Source organism: Solanum dulcamara, chromosome 7, assembly GCF_947179165.1.
Source record: "Solanum dulcamara chromosome 7, daSolDulc1.2, whole genome shotgun sequence".
Lineage (NCBI taxonomy): Eukaryota > Viridiplantae > Streptophyta > Magnoliopsida > Solanales > Solanaceae > Solanum > Solanum dulcamara.
In genome coordinates this window covers 7,698,430-7,719,476 of record NC_077243.1, presented here as the reverse complement: position 1 = coordinate 7,719,476, position 21,047 = coordinate 7,698,430, and the positions used below count along the sequence as shown (strand labels likewise).

The 21,047-nt window shown below is 29.9% G+C and overlaps 2 protein-coding genes across 2 annotated transcripts; one reads left to right on the top strand and one right to left on the bottom strand.

Annotated features, from left to right (window-relative positions):
• Window positions 1-4,621: 4,621 nt before the first annotated feature.
• On the top strand, window positions 4,622-6,621 carry LOC129895828 (uncharacterized). The gene is made up of 5 exons (XM_055971599.1): window positions 4,622-4,940; window positions 5,031-5,101; window positions 5,365-5,482; window positions 6,064-6,125; window positions 6,250-6,621. The coding sequence occupies exons 1-5, from the start codon at window positions 4,847-4,849 to the stop codon at window positions 6,511-6,513; spliced, it is 609 nt and encodes a 202-aa protein (XP_055827574.1). The 5' UTR covers window positions 4,622-4,846; the 3' UTR covers window positions 6,514-6,621.
• A 3,771-nt stretch (window positions 6,622-10,392) lies between these two features.
• On the bottom strand, window positions 10,393-12,134 carry LOC129896320 (UDP-glycosyltransferase 89B2). The gene has a single exon (XM_055972181.1). The coding sequence runs from the start codon at window positions 12,013-12,015 to the stop codon at window positions 10,561-10,563; it is 1,455 nt and encodes a 484-aa protein (XP_055828156.1). The 5' UTR covers window positions 12,016-12,134; the 3' UTR covers window positions 10,393-10,560.
• Between the last annotated feature and the right edge of the window lie 8,913 nt (window positions 12,135-21,047).

The window sequence follows — 21,047 nt, the reverse complement described above, 5'->3', positions numbered from 1 at the left end:
GCATGAAGTTTAAGTTGGAAGATCGAGGAATCAGCGACACCCACGGCGGTCGTGCCAATTGCCTTAGTAGTGGCTTTCATGTGCTAGTGTCTTGAAAACCCAAACACATTTTTCCCTTTTCCCTTTTCCCCTTTTCCTTTTCCCAAATCCCAGTGTTTGAAACACCAAAAAGTACTACTTCACAGCCCAAAACAAACTTAGAACCTAATCAAGACTAATTGTTCAATCATCCTTTCATCCTAGTACAGTGCAATCCAATAAATAATTTGAGTATACATATAATCAAAAGCAGAGGACGTGAATAGTTAGATTGCTTCGCAGTGTAGTATACTCCATCCCTCCTAATTTATATGATATGATATTGATTATTAACTCCGAACATTAATTAAATTAACTTTTCTAAAACAAAACTTGATAGTGAACGGAGAAAGCAAGTTTTACACTGTGTCAACGCGGAATGGTTGGAACAACGAGCAAAGGTTACCTTCCATGTTCACACACTGTCTTGATGCTTTTGTAATCTTCGTTGAAATTTTGTTGAAATTTACTTTAAAACTTTTTCTCTAAGCATAAAGTCAACCGTCAACTAGTTTCAAGACTCCATCATCCTCGAATTTAGTAATTATCTTTATTTTCAGCTGTAATGTCTGACTCTATTAGCACATTTTCATTGTCGATCCCACTAATTAAAACTAATCACCAATCATAATGAATTAAAAGATACTTAATTACTTGTCTCAGCTTAAACAAACAAAATAAGAGTTGTAATTTAATTTAAACAGAGTAGAGAACATTAACGTATATACTACATAGTATTCGTTTCATCAATTTTTACTTGTCCAAATTTTATTTGACACATTTCTTAAAAAACAAAAATAGAATAATGATTTCACTACGGTCAAACCTCTCTTTAGTGACAGTGTTTGTCAAGAAGTTGTTATATATACTACCTCTAGTTCATATTGAGTGACTTATTGGGTATGACACATCCTTTAAGAAAAATACTTAACAACAAAAATTAAAGGTTACTTCCACTGTAACTTTTTTGACTATTCTTTAATTAATGTCCTATAAAAATAAGGCAGTTGAGAACTTCATTAAAAGAAAGAATAATTTTGGACAAAAAGCCTCAATAATTGTCTTAAACATTGAAAAATTCACTTATTTTGAACTATAAAAAAAAAGTCTCAACAATTCACTTAATATATATGGACTAGATGAAGCATATACAAACAAACATTCGACGTTTAAATCTCATTTAGATATTATAAATAAAAATTCGCAAAAAAATTAGTTTAATAATTTAGTATACGAAGAAGAATGAATATATTTGTTAATCAAAAAAAAAATAAAAAAAAATAAAAAATAAATAAATAAATATATATATATATATATATATATGAATGTAAAAAAAAAAGACAAAATTCAATAGACTTTCATCGCGAAACTATGACTATAACTAATGACTACCATCTAAATACATTTTTTTTCGTTTTAGCTATTCGAACGCTTTGAAATTTACATTGTGCACAATATTGATATATGCAGTGTCGGATAATCACCCTTGACACGGAACAATCTCCGAGAGTGGAAAAATAGAGATGGTTTGATTTTTGCAAAATACTGTGTGTTTACACCTCAAGGTAAACGAATGTGCGTTAACACTTTTTGAATGGAATGTAACTTGGTAATTAATTACATTTCCAGAGAACTGCACTGTGTTTACACAGTCTCAGGGCTGAACGTCACCAACACTTATAGTTAACTAGTTAAATAATTTGAAAATATTGGGTATAACTTAGATGGCAAAATGAAAACTAGATATGGAGTGCAATTTCTACGTTTACACCTCAAAGCCATACGACTAAATCAGTTCAAATAACTCGTTGTTGGTTTTTTTAATCCGTGTCAATAAAAAACTAGTAAAATAAGAGTTGAAGACACTAAAGAACAGAGGTATGCACTCACTGATTAAAAAACAAAATGGGAGATCGAGCTCTCGTGTTCTGAACTTGTTTGTTAAAACCTAACTGTAAAGTTAAAAGAGTTGTTATATTATATATAATGTTATGCTGCTTAGGTTAGGTGCTCAGTTATTCAAGGCGCGCAGTTTAATTAATTTTACCACTTGTCCATGTTCTTCTCATTCTTCTTCTTCTTCAACATTTTGGTTTCCCCCCTGACCGACTCCTTGCTCTCGATAATCTCCCGTGTTCATTTACCCAATATTATACTCTTGTTGTTTCAAACTATTTGTCGTGTTTCTCTTTCTCACACTTTTAAAGAGATTATTAATTAAATATAATCTTATATATTCATTATATATTTACTATATTTATACTTCATCATTTCATAATTAAGGTGTTGGTACGTAATTTTCAAAAATATTACTACGAGAAAAATAAAAAAGAATATTAATTTGTTTTGAATATTAAAATGACAAATTATTTTTTTTTAAAAATATTTATTAAAATCACGATAGATAATTTGAGTCGGAGGAAGTACATTTTTTACTAGTGAATTACACTGTTCATTTCACTAATTACTTCTGGCAAAAGGATATCTAAGAGAATTCACTAATCATGTGCAGTGGCGGAACCAGAATTTTTGTGAAGGGCGTTCAACATTTATAGAAGTAAGTTGAAAAATGAAGCAAAATGGGAAAGAAAATTAATCTTAACCCACTAAATTTAACTTGTTTTGTCATGTCGTATACAGCGTTTCTTCTTACTTTAACTTGATCCATTGAGCTTTTTAAAAAAAAATATGATTTTTCCTTTTATTTTGTAGTGTTCTTTTTTTCATTTTTTAAAATTAGTGTTCGTACAATCATATGTTACTTTGAAAATTGTCAAAATTCTTTAAAAATGTATAATGATTGAGTTGCTAATATTATAATGCATATTAAAAAGCTAAGTAAATGGCATCGCCGATTTTTAGTTCATTTATTCAATTCATAAGTTTTTTCATTTGTAAAAAATAAAAGACAAGCGATTCAAATAAGTTTAGTTTACATCTCTCTGGAAAAAATAAGAAAGTGATAACGTAAATATTCATGACTTTTAAATTTCTTTGTTAGATCAAATTTGAATTTACCTTATTTTAAAAAATATTTTTTCTATCTCAATTTCATGTTAAGGACAATTGATATATTTTTAAAGAGTTTATTTGAATTAATATATAAAAAGAGAATTACGTAAATAAAATGAGCAATAAAAATAAGAAGAATAAAATATAAAAATAAAAATAATGTGCCTTATAAATTTAAGCAAATGAAAATTGGAAAGGAGAGATGGCATAAAAACAAATAATGAAAAAAAAAAAAAAAAAAAAGCTCTACATTGAGCCCAAATGCTTTTCATTGGATTAAAATTTTGAGCCAGCCCATATCAACTTTGCTATTGGATATTCCAAGGGAAAAAAAGGGAGGGAAAAAAATATTGAAAAAAGGGAGGAAAAAATTGTTACCTGGAATCAAACCAACAATCTTGAAGGCGATTGTTGAACCCCTTAGCCACTAAGTTAAGCTCATTATTTATATCAAAGGGAGTTCATTTTAATATATATACTAACAAAAATAGAATTTGACCTTATATATAGTATAATTTTCCAATAAAAGAGATTAGGGTGAACCTCCGATCTCCATGTAGATCCGCCCCTGATCATGTGTGTTCAATAACCAAATATAACAACAATTAGTGGTAGGAGGAATTTTTTTGACCAAGGACTGCCAGGTGGTGCCTGTTAACAATAGATTTGTAAAGGTTTCTTAATTAATGAATCCTAGCTAGAGTTAGATTCACTGTTTTACCAAGAAGCAATTATAGTTTGTGCCTGTACTGGCTAGCTCTAAATAAATACTATTCCCCAGTATGAAATATAATGCCCAAGTAGTCAAAAAGAAAATATGAATAACTTTATGAAAGAAGTCGAAAAGAACATATCGAACTTAAAAATTAATTAAATATAATGATACAAGAAATACATAGAGAGTAGAGATTAGAGAGAAGGAGGATGATAATTATCTAAAAGGCAAGATAGACACTACTTTTTTACAAAATAAAAAGTTAACGGTTTGATCTTTTTCATAAAATAGGAGCCAGGGGAATAGGATTTTCTCCCAATTCTTCAGGAAGTCAAAATTGCCACTACCTTTGGACCACTTCTGTGTAAACCTAAATCATTCCTTGCCTTTTTTTATTTTATTTTAAGTATCCACTTTGGGAATCAACTAATTCTGATTCATATAGGAATATCTAACTAATCTCCTCTAAAATTTGACTTAGTTTCGAAATTCCGTTTATAGTAAAGGTGCGCAATCTCATTCACAAAACATCCCATTATTTGAGTAGGGTCACATCATAAGAAGTGCGATGTATTCTAATACAAATATTTGTGACTGTTTTTATGACTTGTATTGGTGACCTATGAATATCACACGAAAAAAAATGAAAGGCTTAGTCATTGGTGTAAATTTAGGCCAACAAAACAAAACAAACAATTCCTCGTTGCATGCATGGCGCGGCAGACATGGAAAAAAACAACCGTATCTTCAGCTCCACGCTATCATAGCCCTTTTCCCTAACATCAACACATGAGAAAGACCATCTTCCTCTTTCTTAAACTTTTTTGTTTTTTCTATTCAGTCTTTTGTGTTTCCCCAGGTGCTCAATTGTACCCTTAACCAATTTTTTTAAGCAAGAAAAAGTTCATTGTTCTAACCCTAGCTTTGACTTGTATTTGGAATTTGGGCTTTCTATAAATCTCCCCTGTTTCCTTCCATGTGCATCTCTCTCCTTTATTGCAGAGTATAACAGACATAACAAAAAGAAAGAGGTCAAAAAAAATGGTGTCTTTAAGTTTTAGTTCCTTTATGCTTGTTATGGTACTCTTCATTTTTCTTTCCATAAAGGACACAATTGCTCAAAGTGATGACCATGGTATGTACTGCCTTTCTCTTTTTCCATTCATCAATACATTTATAGATTTTTTTCCAGTGGAAATTTAAATAGTTGCTCTTCCTTCTGCAGTTAAACAAATGGTCCATGAGGCTGAAAATGATAACGCCAGGGCACTACGGAGTCATCCGAGTGTAGAGAAGGTACTAAAGTTGATTTGATTTTTCTAATGATCAATAGTATTTTCACTTATCCTCCGGCCCGACTTGAACTTTGACTAGTTGATTGATGGTGAAGATGTTCAACCACTTGAGCAGAGCTTCATCTGTCTTGATTTCCCCTTCTATTAGTTACAATATTATCATTTGTTTTCTCAATACTCAAATTACATGATCAAATATCTTATTTTCAAAGTTAAAATTGATAATATTACAAACTCTGAAGGAGGTTTTTGTTGAAATTTCAGGAAGTTTTGGATGGTGTAGCAGCAGCTGCGGAATTCACTAATGGGAAAATGGGAGGAAGAAAAATGATGATAGAGAGAAAGGAAAACATGAAGAAAGTGGAGGAAACTGATTCATCAGGTGCGGCAAGTGCAAGTATCCATTCTGTTGGAAATTTAAAGTACCATAAAGTGCAGGGGAAGTTGAGAGAATTGAGCGGTATAAGTAGTAAAAGCCATTCATTGAAGGCCAATACAGGAAGTTTTGTGGCTCTTAACGCTGATTATCATATGGCAAGACCGCACCCCCCTAAGAATAACTGATTAGTAATCTTATTATGAGACTGTGAGAGACAGAGAGAAACTTTTTGGCCGTTTTAGATCTAATTAGCTGTTTTTCTTTAGTAAGTTGTTCTTGTGAAAAGGGTCGATAATAGTATACTTGTATGTACAAATAGAAAATTGCAAGAATTTTGAGATTCACATGTGCAAGAGTATCGCAATTCTTTGTAGTCCATCTATTCTTTTTCTCAAGCAAATTAAGAGAATGGAAATATACTTCTTTTGTGATTTCTGTGTTCTTCTTCAACTCCTCCCTGCAAGCTTCATGAGTGTAAATTCTTCAGCTTTGAGCTAGCGTATTCAATTTGCATAAATAATTAAAGAAAGGAAAAAGAAACAGAATGAATCCTCAATTTGGGTATGTTCTGGTTTACAACGCAGGAAGCATCAATAGTTCAGCAAGTCCACTTGGTGAGTCACGAAAGAACATTCACAATGATCAGGTTACTCTTTTAAACCATCCTATTGACTATACGCAATTTGCTTTCAGACTAGTTTGAGTAATTCCCATGTTACTAGCTAGTAATACTTTGATCTTAATATATATTCGATTCTTTGAATTTCAAGGATGAGAGCACTAGGATTAACCAAAAATCAACAAATGGATGTTGCTCGAAGAACTCATCATCCAATAAGTTAGTTTCAACAGATGATCAATTTGATGATAATGAATCATTTCATAAGCTTGAATCAGAGAAACTTCTGGACGATGCGACTGAGTTATTCACCATGATGAACAAGGACTATATCGGAGGTCCAGGATCAGGAAGCAAACCCCGTCACAAACCCCCAATCAACAATTTCCAACCTCTCCACACAACAAATCCTTAAAATTATGTAAAATTTTTGGTTTTGGTTCAACAATCTTGGCCCAACTCATAGCAGGGAAACTAAACACTAACCCAATTTTGCTTAGTGGCATGTGCCTTCAAGTACTAATTAGCATTGTGATACTGGAATATTTTTTTTATTTTTTTTTCTAGCTGTGATGTACTAATGTGTTATTAATTATAGGTAAGAATCATTATTTTGATTCGTTAATATTCTATATAGTACCACTGGTCAAAACAGGAAGACTGCGTTTTTTTTAAAGTAATATCACTGCTAAGCATCTCAGAGTGACAGTAATTTATGATTAAAGTTCAATTTGGGGCCTGATGAAACACTGTACATCACGTGGTCTCAATGAGGTGATTGAGAGTTTGTAGCTTCTACAAGTTTTTAGCTATCTTTGAATGTTTGCTAATATATTTGCCAAGTAATAGCAAGTTGTATGGTTAAACACTATTTTCTAAGTTTTTCCCCAAACACCATGGGATGAGTAAGTTTGTAGCTTTACAAACTTGTTTTTTTTATTATATATCTTTTTTAGAAAATATAAAAGATTTGAAATGGTTTTTTTTTGTGATACCCAAAAAATTTTGCATGTTCAATGGTAACCCCTCTGGATGTTAACTTCTTACAGATGCACATCTTTTTGGGCTGAAATTACAGTTCAATTGAAGGGCATCAGTATCCCTACAGTTCTAAAAAGTAGGAAAGGCCATTTTATGTCTTCTTTTGCTTTCCCCCTTTTTCCTGTTACCATTACATTGTATAATCCCAAAATCACACTAATTAACCCCGGATCCCAAATTAGCCTGGCCCTACTGTTTGGTCTCGGCCCGATATTCTTATTGGGCTGGGGTAGATTCATAACAATCTAACTAGGGTCCCTAAATAATTCTTGATTTTTATATAACTAAGGCCTCATTACATTTGCTTACACAAGATCCAAAATTAGATGAGTTTCTGCAAGCAACAAACAATAAAATACTCAGTGTGATCTTATAAGTGGTAGAGTATGGGGAGGTTAGAATTTCTGCAAGCTTAATTAGTTACATACCATGCAGTTAGCGAAGCATGCCTCCTCCCCTCATTCACGATATCAGTTAACAATTTTTCCGGCTTGGGCATCTTCACAGACCTTTATTTGATATCTTATGCAAATCCACTTATAAAATGGTGGCATTTGCAAAATTGTCAGCCCCCTTTGTCCATGTTACACTAGTGCCGGACTTCAACAATCTAAATAATTAAATGAAAAAGAAGATCAAAAAACAACCGTAAACAAGGGTGAAGCTAGCAAGAGAAGTATGAATTTGGCAAAATTTAGTAGCAATTTTAATTCAATTGTATGGAACTTAAAGCACTCACGATTGTTAATTATATAGTATTTATATAGTATGAGTCCAAATCAGATAGGAGACGGATTTCTCATTCCACGACCGATGCGGTACTTTATAAAATCAAAGAAATTATTTCAATCTCCCAAAAGGGGCAGCTCTACAAGCCTAAAAAAAAAGGCATTAGCCTTAGGGCTCATTTTTAAGAGCAATAACAGGTTATAATATAGATTTTTTAAAAAAATATTAAGCATTATTTATAAAAAATATTAACTTTTCATACAAGGGAGAAAAAATTATTAGAAGTTTGACAAAACTATACTACTATATGTCTCAAGAAAAATTAAACGAATCGACTATAATAAATTTTACTAAAAAAATTAAAATTTAAGGCCTCATTCGAATTTTACTTTAGACCACCAATACATTTGAGTCGTCCAGTCCGACCATCCTCGTCATTCAAAATAAAAGATAAAGTAACGACCAAGAAGTTTGAACGAGAAAAACATATAATATGAAGTAAGACGACGCATATGTTTGTTGATGATACCGAAAGTTGGTTGAAAATTAAAAAAATGCAAACCAATCATTTCCAGTAGCCTGAGATATAGAAGTGGAAAAGTAGCTAAAGTTGATCGCTGTGAGGGTAGTTGATTTAAGTTATAATTACTATTTGACTTAGTTTATATATGACATACACATAAAGATTGATTTATATAAGCATTTTTTTATTTTACTCAAAAATACTACAAAATTGCTTTAAAGTTCTTTTCGCTTAAAAACATTTAATAAATCAATCCAAACAAGTTTTTTGTCATTTAGCATAATCATTTTTTCACCAAACATATTAATTGCTTATTATTAGATTCAATACTTTCGCTCAAATGTGCAAATACCTATACATAATGTATATTTCAATATATTTAAAGGAGTTTTTCAAAACTTAGGTGTCGTTTGGTCCAAATAATTTTTGAAAAAGACTTGGAAAAAAAATTGGAAATTAGGGTTTGTCCATCTAATTGGCCATTACTTGACAAATATATTTGGTAAAAATCTCAAGTTTTCAAGTTCTAGAAAAAACTAAAACTTGAGAACTTGACAAGTTTTAAAAATTTAAAAATTATCCAAACTTTGATATTTTATAAAAACACTCATTATTTATTAATGTCAACTAATATTTATCTATCAACTTACTCCGCCATAAAAAATATCTCTATCTATTACTCCCTCCATTCCTTATTAAGTGAATTTGTAAGACAATGCACACATATTAAGAAAAACATTCAAGGACATAATTTAAATCATACTTTCCACTATTGCCTTTTGTAAAATCATAAATATAACTTTGCAGGTAGTGTGATTTATCTACTAGAAAATATAAAATTTCAATAAATGAAAGGACAAATATGAAAAAAATTTCAAACATTTATCTTGAACTTTGAATAATTCAATTATTTTGAAAAATGAAAAATCACTCAAAAAATCACTATGTAACGGAGGGAGTAATAAATAATCGGATTATTCATTTTTGAATAACTTTCCTTTTCCACCACATGGTAGATAAATTTGTAATTTCATTGTTGATAGTGTTTTAGAAAGAAAGAAATCAAGAAGAAGCATAAGTATGCTCTGAATTACATTTTTAAATTTTTTATAAAAAAAATTATATTGTTGACCCTGGTCTTCGAAACACAAAAGAATTTCTAGTTTCATATAAAGGAGTGCGATATCATTTACAAGACTATATGAGAAGTGAAAGAGAGCCTAAAAATGACGTAATGTAATTGAAAAAATATTTGGTGCATGAAAAAATAGATTCAAAATATTATGACAAGGCATAAACAACTATGACTTAGACATGTATATAAAAATAGTAGTTGTTTGTGCCCAATAACGAAGCCAGAATTTTGATTTAATGGTTCAAAATTTAAAAAAGTAGACAAATGAATTTGTCGAAAGGGGATTCGGATACCCCTGAGCAATAGGTGGCTCCGCCCCTACTTGTGCCGTATTAGATAATTTTTTGCTTGAAAATCAAAGCAGTGATGAAATATTCACTTAATATGAAAGTAATGATATGATTGTTAATAAAAATGATGAACAATCGATTCAGAGTAACAATATTGTTTCGTTTTTTCGGTCATTTGATCTTGAAATGAAAGTTTGTCAGGAAGAAGTTGTTCGTAGAATATGAATTTTTTTTATAAAAGAATAATTTTTTATTATCTCCTACGAAAAAGAGTTGTTTGAATGACAAGATTGAAAAAAAAATTATTTTTAATTGGATTAATGTATTGCTCTTGCCCATGTTATTATTTTATTATTGTTGATTGTTATCAATTATGTTATAACGTTGTTTTTTAATGAAAGATATCCATCATAAAATGATAACACACGAGTATTTTTAATAATATTTAGAACTTATGAATATAAAATAATATTTTTTAAAACTTCATCAAAAAATTAAAATAAATTAAGGCGTGAAACTTCACCAAAACTTTACCAAAAAATAACGCCAAAAATATTTGGAAACTTGGGCAACCGCTTACTTAATATAGTACTTATATTCATCATCCAAGCCGAATAGACTCGATAACATTTATTTCATATATCTAATGGTTAAAATAATCCATGCTTACATACTGATATTGTAGCAAAAGATGACTCCAACGATAGATTGTGGATCACCAAATTATTGCCTCAGAAGTTTGTTTTACACATTGATTTTTGTAGCCTCCTCCCTTAAATGTTCAACGAACGCTGCCAAATCCTTGAACGAATTCCCACCTTCTTTAATGTCATTATTTGCAACTCTTCGTAGCTCTGCTGCACGAGCCCTTCGCTCTTCTACGTTGTTTCCTTCCACAGCTTCCGCCAGTAACTTACCCAACTCTTCCGAATTTGGTATCGTTTTCGCACCTTCACAAGCTCTAATTGCTACCTTATGCTCATCCACTAAAATGTTCGCATTGGCAAATTGGTCCGCACCCATCGGCCATGTTAACATTGGTACTCCAGCTATTAAACTCTCCAGAATTGAATTCCAACCACAGTGAGTCAAGAATGCCGCAATAGCTCGGTGATTTAAAATCAACACTTGTGGGGCCCAGTCTCTAACTACCAGGCCCCGTCCAGACACTTTTTCCTCAAACCAAGACGGAATCACGCCGTAATCGTTTGAAGCATGTCCTTTGGTGGCTCTTTTGGCTGACAAAATGAATTTAACACCACTTTTCTCCAACGATATGGCTAGCTCCTCCATTTGCTTGTTGGTTAACACAGCTTGACTACCGAAGCAAACGTACACCACCGAGTGATCTTCGCATTTGTCGAGCCATGCTAGTATTTCACTAGCTAAAACAGAGCTTGAACCGCCTCTGTTCGATTGGCCGGAAATATTATTATTATCATCATCGTCGTCGGAAGCTGGCAGTACTGGTCCAACAGACCAAACCCTGTCGTGACCCAAATCATTCATCAGATGATCCAAATACACATTTTCCAGTTCCATAAACGTGTTGAAAACGATTCCGTGACTCGCTATATCAGCAAGATAGCATTCTCTGATGAATTCTGAACTTGCGTCTCCTTCAACATAACTTCGGTAAATAGGAGAGAGCTGCCAAAAAGGGAATTTCGGGGAATTGGGAATATTGGGAAAGTGAAAATTTTCGTTTTCATCGTTGGGGTTTTTCCTTTTGGGCATTTCACGCCACAGTGAATAAACAATTGATAAGGCTAACGCGCCGGAAGTGGAGAACACGTACCGGCGAATACCGAGCTGGGTGGCGATTTCGTGAGTAAACCCCAAAAACATATCGGAAATTATGGCCGACGGCGGCGAAGGGTGGTTGCGGAACCATTCCATGATGGGATCTCGAAGTTTGCCGAGATTGTACATCATGGAACGGAACCCATTGGTCGGAAGGTCCTTGACATTCTCTACGCCGGCGGGAATTGAAGGGTGAGAAGGGAAAGGCAAAACGAGAGTTTTTATTGATGGGCTCCTGGAGAGAAGGGGGTTTAAGATGGGGAGATTTTTTGGGGTAACTAAAATTGTTATGGCTACTCCATTGTTGACTAGCTGATGAGTGAAGTCCAGAAGGGGAAGCATGTGGCCTTGTGCTGGATAAGGAAAGATGAGTACATGAGGACGATTTTCAGACATTTTTATCAGTTGCCGATGAAGGGGGCCGCCGGACCGGCGTTAAATGGTGAATATTGGGAGGAGGAGAAGAAAAGGAAAATGGGAAAGTGGTTCAACTTTCAAGGACAAGAACAAGTGTGTGGTTTTTTATTGTTCTACTTTATTAAGAGAGGAAAATGTACTACCACATTTTTTTTGTTTTGGACTTGTTAACTCATTAGTTGACCGTCAACATTCAACTAATTTATTATCTTGACTGTGGACTAATGTATTTTCATAATCTTTTTTCTTTAGAAAGGAAAAGTAATTAATATTTGATTGAAAATGGAAAACTCACTAATTACATTCCATAAAAGATTTTTTACCATCACAGGACAAAAAAGTTGAAGAGATTATAGATATTATCCATGACCATCTTTTGGGGAGTATCAAATTAGTTACAATTTTTCCATTTGTCAATATGACGTGTCACGTGTGTTATGTGTAATTTACATTTGAGGAGTTATGGATTTCTACAAACTTTAAAACTTGGGGAAAGTTTTTAGAGACTTACCACCAAGTTTTGCTCGGTAAAAATCATATTATTACGACTACCTCTTTTATTTTAATTTTTTTAGCCGTTCTTTGAATTTATTAAAAATAAACATAAATTAATTATAATTTTCCAATTTTACCCTTCTATTCAATTTCACATCATTTTTCTTGGTGAAAGTGGTGGATTATAGTGAATGAAATTATCAGTAAATTAGTTCACTTTACTTTGCAAAGATATTTAATTTTTGGTTGGTAATTAAAAGAACACGTGCATCATCTATATATAATATATTATGGTATTAATTTATTTGTGTTGCTTTAGTACTAATTTATTTTTAAAGTATTTATTAAATAAGTTATTTTTAAATAATATGCATTGATATGAATAAGGACAAATTTGTCATAGTAGTTAATTTAAATAAATTTAAAGAATGGTTAAAACAAAATAGGAGAGGTTAGCATAATGCTGCAAATCATAGAAAATGTGAGTGTTATATAGCAAAATTTGGAAAGAGATCTCTGAAATTATCTCTAAAAATTATTACATTAAATTTAAAAGAGTTAAGAGAAAGCAAAAACGCATTTAAAATGTTTTACTTTTGAGTTTCATATTGTATTATCAAATATATGAGTTTCTTATCTGAATCATTATCAAATATTTATTGATATATATTTTAACTATCAGTTATTCTCTATTTTTTGTTCAAGTTTCAAAAATAATCAAGTTTGAATTATTATTTTTATAGATTGGGAAACATAATCTAAAAAATGATCATGTTTGGAAATTATCTCTATTTTTATTCTATAAATATTTGATTCAAATTTATATGCCCTATCACCAATCAATCAAATTACGTTTTTGTTTTGATATAGATGTTTGTCGTGGTTCAAGGTTCTTTAGTAAACATAGGTGGTTTAATTTGAATACAAGTTATGATGGTATAAATTATATTTGAATTGATTATGATGGGATAAGTTAAGCTGAGAATATATTTTATTGAGTGTTTGATTTATTGTATTCAAAATAATTTGCATGACATAAAATTTAAAAATAAGTTGTTTGTTTACAAAAACACCGTTCACTTTATTTAGTTTTTTTATATTTTATTTGCAAATTTTGGTTATTTACTATGCATTCTTAAAATAAAACTTTCATCTTTTTTAATTTTAATATTTTTATGTATGCATTTCATGATGTCTTTATGTATTTAAAAATAAATTTTTCTTCTTATTAATTATAAAATAGAATTTTCATTTTAAGTTTAATAAAGTAAAAAACTATTCATGAGAAATCAAAATATAAATAAACATAAGAATTAGTCAATTAATTTTATAAATAAAAATTATATTATATTGTGTAATTTTTTAATAGAAAAAATATGAAGAGTTATCATAAAAATAAGGAGTGAAGGTTGTGAATGTTGTTATATATGGTATTAAAAAAAATGTAAATATATATGAACTTGAAAAGTGAGGTATAAAAAGGATTTAAAGAAATATTTTTGTTATTTACCTATTTTATTCCGAAATAAGTTATCCCGGAATTAGTATACCACCTAAGAGGAGGTATAACTTATCCAATCACTAATTATTAATATCAGGATAAGTTATCCAAACTTGCCAACCAAACAACAAATTAAGTGTCACTATAATTTAATATTATCACTATATGATATTATCCTTCACATCAAACCACCCCTTAAAGTTATTCGGTACCCATTTATACGATACATTATTTTTAGTTAGTCTAAGAAATATGACATATATGATATATTACTACGTTGATAATATTTAATGATATTATCGATATTTTATTCAAGTCCCGCTTATTTAATAAAAAAATTATAAAGCATGTACTTCTTTAAGAATAATTTTAAAACAATGTAAAATATTTTCATACTTCATAAATTTTGTTTCAAGTCTTTTTATATCATTATAATAAATTTCAATTTCATCTACATGTAATTGATTTTTCTGTTTAACTACTTTAGTGGTTCAAATAAGCCTATTGAATATCGATCAGAATTAGGGTAGAAATTGTTTCCACAATGGACAAGTCCGAAAAAATTGGATTATAAAATGTTAAATGATAAAAGAATTTTCACAAATACTTATATCTACTTATATTTATGTGTCGGTCTATCTATCTATATTATCTTAAAAATATAAATTTTTAACTTAAATATTAAATGACTATAATATCCCCAATTTGAAACACCTAATTTGGTCATATATCTTTTACATTTTATATTATATTATATTGCATTAAAAGACGACATCTCTTTCCATTGAAGGGTTATAACTTTTTCGAATAGTTTTGACTTTTTCAAAAAAAATGTGACTTTTCCGATAATGATTGTGATTTTTTTAAAAAATTATGACTTTTCTGATAAGGCACAATACGCACATGTTCATACTATCTTTCGTTGGTTATAAATAAAGGGATTTTCTTACATTTTTAAACTAACAAATTTTCTATTCTTCTTTTTTTTCTTAAAACACCAAATTAGTACATCGGTTAAAATTCATATCATATTTATTTATTTATATTATATTATATTAAAAGCAGATATCATTTACATTGAAAGGTGTGACCTTTATAAAGGGTTGACTTTTTCGATGAGTTGTGATTTTTTTAAATGGTATTGATTTTTTTGATAAGGCACAATATTGATATTGTTTTACAAAACTGTATACTACATGATTTAATATACACGTACAACACATATGTGAAAGGACAAGTATTTATTAAACGCATAAATTAAATGAAATCTCTTAATTCTCATTTAGGGAAAGTTAATTAAACTTCTTAAAAGGCAAACAAAACAAAAAACATATACTAATATATATTATTGGTAAGTAGAACGTTTATCATCATATCTTGTCACTGTCAAATTTTATTTTCTATGCTCAACTCATAATTTTGTTCATATTCTTTTTATTGTGGAGAATTTCAATACCTAAATATGTATATTCAAACAGTAAAGTCACCTTAACCATCAATCACGGTTACGCCATATTTTTCTGTCTTTGTCCATCTCGTGCATTCAAGGACACAACAATGTAGTTTCTTCTTCTTTTTCTTTTGGGTCCCGGAAGTTACTTCTTAATAGTATAAACAAGAGAAAACTAATGGGAATTTTCATCGGGTGGTTGGTATCCGCATTGCAGCTCCAACTAAATTTGAATTGCACACTTAAGGGCTCATTCGGGAGTGGTGCTCCCAATAATTTTTTTCATACCCAAAGCTCGAATCCAAGAATTCTGGTTAAGGGGAACGAGCAAAACCTATTTCACCCATACATTTATATCAACATTACTACACCGTCTCAATTTATGTGGCACACTTCAAAATTTCGAGAGTCAACTGATTAAATTTTGACCGCGTATTCGGGCAATGAATTTTTTAAGTACTTTTTTTTTATCTATTTAAAAATCACTTAAAAGTATTGAGTCAGAAAAATTGATAATTCAAAATATTTAAAAGACAAATCATAATGTGAAATGTATTCATAGAAATACAAATCACAAAAAATATACAAAAAAAATTATACAAGTACCTTAATAATGCCGAAATTATACAAATAATAGTTGGAACGTATACTTGCTGATAATATACAAATACAAAAGAAGTAATTGTATATAATTATTGAAAATATACAAATTAGATCTAAAAAAGTATAAAAACCGCAATAAACATTGATACACTAAATCCATAAAATCGTATACAAAATAATGTGAAATGTATTGATAGAAATACAAATCACAAAAAAATTATAAAAAAAAATGTGAAAAATATCTCAATTTCTTCACCATGATTTTGGTCCATTGACCCACATTCATCATCTTTTTCTACAAATATTTTTCACCCAGGTCCGTACCGATTTTGGTGCAGCCGATTCAACGGAAATGATATAATTTTTGTTTGTCAGAGATCTGATCTGCCATAGCTGCTTCTCCTAGGTTTGTACCAGCTTAAAGCTCGTTGGTCCAGGATGGGGTTTCGCCAGAAAAGGGATAGAGGGAGAGGAACAAAGGCAGTAAGGATGGAAGTTTGTGGTGGTGGTTTGGTTTGTTGTAGTGACTGATGGTTTGTGGGCTGGTGGTTCATGGTGCTCGCTGGGTGTGAATGAAGAAGAAAAACAGCTACGTTAGATGATGATGGATGATTTGAGAGGGAAACACATTTTTTTTTTGAAATTTGAAATTTGATTCTGTTTGAGTGCATTAAGGGAAAAACAGTATAATTAGGAAAAACAGAATAAATTATAATCTATGTGGAATATACAAATCGAAAATGACGCCTAGCAACTCGGATGAAATATTAATGGGAAGGGATAGTTGCTTAAAACTATAGTTATAATACATAATTTAATAATATACGTTACCTTAGTGGCGTAATAATCCCTAAAATAAATCAATAATCCCCCGTGCCCCTACTAAACCTCGAGTACATTGCACTAAATTTATGTCTAACTAGACTTGATATTATGAATTAGGAATTCGTTTTAATTAAGTAAAACGTGGAGAATATTGTTCTTAGAAACATTTACAATTGGGCCTGCTAACTTCAAGCCATGACATAGGTTGCCAAACCCAATATACCGTGACAAAGATTCGGATATTTTCGTCGTTTATCCCATATTTTTTGGGACAATTGTTTAGAAAATGATTCTTTGTACTTCTTGTAATTTATGGATATTTTAAAAGTAAGATTGAGATGATTTGTACTTATGAAGAGGAGATGCATAGACGCACCAATAAGCAGGCGTGAGAAGTTGATTATAGAGGATACGAAGAGAGACAAAGGTATTGAGAAAATGTGTTAAAACAAGATATGTCATAACTTTAGGTTACCGATGATAATACCAAAGATTAGAAGGTGTGGAGGGCATATATTGAGAAAAAAGGTTAGTAAGTAGTATAGCGCTGTCTTGCTTAGATTATATGATACCAATTGTATTTTATTTTTTTGGTTAACTTTGAGCATGAAGCCTTTTTATTGAAGGGCAAATTACACGAATAAGTAAACATATACTAGTTAATTAGTTAACATAGATGTAGTTTAGCTAATTTACAATTCACCACTAATATTTAGTGTTAATTGCGGTTCGAGTTTGTATAATTCGCATATATGTATAATTCAAAATTTGTATAATATAATTTATATAACTTTTGTATAATATAATTTGTATAACTGTTTAAAGTTCATATGTCTGTTTTGTATAAATTTGTTATTTCGAGTTTATACAAAAATAGTCCATTTATACAAACACATCCATGAATTATACAAACCCGAGAATTATAAAAATGAGTCAGCTTAACTATAGCCACAACCCATAAATATACAAACTATAGCTAAGAATATAATTAAGTTTATTAAATGGCTATTTGCGAAATTTTCCTTTTATTGAATAGTAGTTTGTACAATTTTTTTTTATTTTAAAAAAAGACTCAAAGGGCCCAAAAACAAATTGCAAAACTACTAGCCCAGTCCATAAAGGACAGCCTGTATTTTTCAAATAGGCCCTTTCCTCTGGGTTTCCATATTGAGCTCTTTCTTTTCCTTATTTTAGTTCTTACTTTTTATTTTTATCATTGTTTATTATTATATTTTATAATCCATCCTAGTATCCTGTTTATGGAGTTTCAATTATCACATGATTTTATTGTTGTTTTGGCTTTCTGTGGTAGATTTTTGTATCGTTTCTTTGTTATTTGATATATTCTCTTTATTGTCTTCTTCTTCTTTGATCGAAATTTGTTGCACTTCATCCGATAATTTTTCAGAAATCATCTTTCTATCCCACGAGGTAGCAAAAGGCCTACGTACATTCTATCCTCCTCACAGCTCAATTGTGGGATTCCAGCAAGTATGTTATTGTTGTTGTTCTAAAGATCCCTTTTGACCGAGATCTATAATTTTATAGTCATTAGATGACATCGAATATTTCGTCGGTTCTAAGGATCATATTTACACAAAATATCTAGAGTAGGGACAAAATTGTAATGAAGACGAAAAAATTTGAGATATTTGTGTAAATTAGCCGGAGAGAAACTTACCTAGATATATTGTATTTATAGCTATAAAATTTTAATACACATATATTACATTTATAATTAATTTTTAATAAATAATGCATATTTTTTAAAATCAAAACAAGCCTAATACATTTCAAGGCATTTACAATACATCTATATTGCATGAAAAATTACTTGCGTAATTTGTTTTAATACATAGTGCAATTTCTTTGCTAAATTAAGTATAACACATTTATAATACATATATATTTCACATATAATTCACTTTTAATATATAGTACAATAGTTATACATGGTAAATATTTTTTAAATATAATATATCTAAATAAAAAATAAAAAATATATTTAAAAGCCATAAATATTTTATAAAATAAACTCAAAAAAGATAATGGAAAAACTACGTGGATAAAAAAATATATAGAGTCAATTAGCTAACATAACTATAATTTGAATTAATTATTGCTTGCGAAAAACATGTAGCTGTAATTACAGTTTGAGGTTTTTTATAATTCGCGTGATTATACATTTGAGTTTTGTATAATTCGCCCGATTTATACAAACATTGTGTGCGAATCGAATTGTATAGGGAAATATACAAACACTACAAATTGTATAGTGAATTATACAAACATTGTGCATGAATTGTATAGTTAAATATACAAACGTTATATAAAAACTGCGAATTATAAAGTGAATTATACAAATGTATATATATACTGCGTGAATTATACAAACGCTGCTATAACTATACTATAAATTGTTATTAGCAGATTACAGTTATGGAGCATAATTAAGTTATTTCTGAATGACTGTGTGCAAAATTTTTTAAAGATAATTACCCGTAGCCGGATATTCCGGTCCTATCAATTGGGCTGTTTAAAATAGAGTTCTGTAATATGGGCCAATTAAAAACGAGCCCCAAAAGAAAAAGAAAAAATTATTAGAAAAAATACTTTTTAATAAATAATTATTGATTTTAGCGATATTTTTTATTTATTATTATTTATAGCAATATTATTATGTATATCTACTATATATTAAAAGTGAATTATGCATGCAATATAAATGTATTATAAGTGTTTTAAAATATATTATATTTGTTTGGTAAGAAATTGACACAATGTATTATAAGTGTATTAAAGTATGTGATAAATATATTATCCATAGTTAAAACTTGTATTATATAAGTTTTATAAATTATTCTCGCTAATATGAATTAAAATTATATTATAAGTGTTTAATAAAAAAAATATTATTATTATAAATGATAAATATTTTTTTAATGTACTATATTTATGTAAATTTCTCAAAAAAAAAAAGGATGGGTTAGATGTTGTTAGAATTGTGGGGCCTTGTTAGTGCTATAAGAACCAAGTTGAAAGGCATGAGACATCAATCACGTGAGAAAGACACGTCAGCAAGAATATGAAAATATGGAGTTGTGGACCCCAGAAACGACAGGTCACTTCGGAAAGAAATGCACATGCCCCCACTAGCTAGAGACTTGTAAAAGGGAAACTTTATTTTTTTTTAAAAAAACAAAAAAATGTACTACATCATCCTATTAAAAGAGAATGATATATTTTTTTTTTAATAATATTTTAATTATAACTTTTTACGTGACATATTTAAAATTATATGATTAAAATATATTTTAATATATTTAACATAATTTTTAATAGAATCACAAGATTAAAAAATTTATTTATTTTAAACTATATATTAAGTGAAATAGGCCTTCTTTTTTTTTTAACGAAAGGTAATACTTTGGTCATTCTTTATGGGTGTTTTCTTTAGTTGGTGAAATGAAATGGAGGGACCCGCAATCTGGTAATGTTACGTCCTACGTGACACCGTCACGAGAATGAGAACGACGCACCGCCAAAGAGGAGTACAAGCACGTGCTATCACGTACCCTAATTTGGGTTGTTCATGGTGTTATGTTGTTTTACATGTATTACTCAAATTATGCCCATAACATCTCCATCTTTTTAATATTCAAGTAAAATAAAATGATACTAGAAAGATCGAAAAGAAGAAAAAAATATCACACAATTGGTTGAACGTGAAAGTAATTTGTAAAAGATTATAAAATTAATTTACCCCAAAGTTCTCTTACTTTCTATTTACTTATTTCACGTGTTATATTTTTCTGACTGAAAAATCAATTTTCAAATTTTCTAATCTTAAGATTCGAACTTTTATCTCACTACATATTTAGCCCACATGTGATCTTAGTTTTTCATATTTGTTTGGCTATAGATTTTTGCTCAAACGATTTTAAATAATAATTAGAGGTATTTCAAATTAGTATTTGTTTAATAAATTGATCGATTATTTCAATTTTTAAACTAGAAATATAAAACTCAAAATTTAAAACTAGGTTTTAGAGTTGTTTCAAGAAATATCAATTTTTACTTTTAAGTCATGTTTTCATGTTGGCGCATTTTAAAACTTTCAAATATCCCTTTTCAACT

Excerpts from the sequence above, each read along its gene's own strand:
- LOC129896320 (XM_055972181.1), bottom strand. The coding sequence starts at position 12,015 with ATGTCTGAAAATCGTCCTCATGTACTCATCTTTCCTTATCCAGCACAA.
- LOC129895828 (XM_055971599.1), top strand. The coding sequence starts at position 4,847 with ATGGTGTCTTTAAGTTTTAGTTCCTTTATGCTTGTTATGGTACTCTTC. Across the intron at positions 4,941-5,030 it reads TGCTCAAAGTGATGACCATG|TTAAACAAATGGTCCATGAG; the intron begins GTATGTACTGCC and ends TTCCTTCTGCAG. Across the intron at positions 6,126-6,249 it reads AGAACATTCACAATGATCAG|GATGAGAGCACTAGGATTAA; the intron begins GTTACTCTTTTA and ends TTGAATTTCAAG.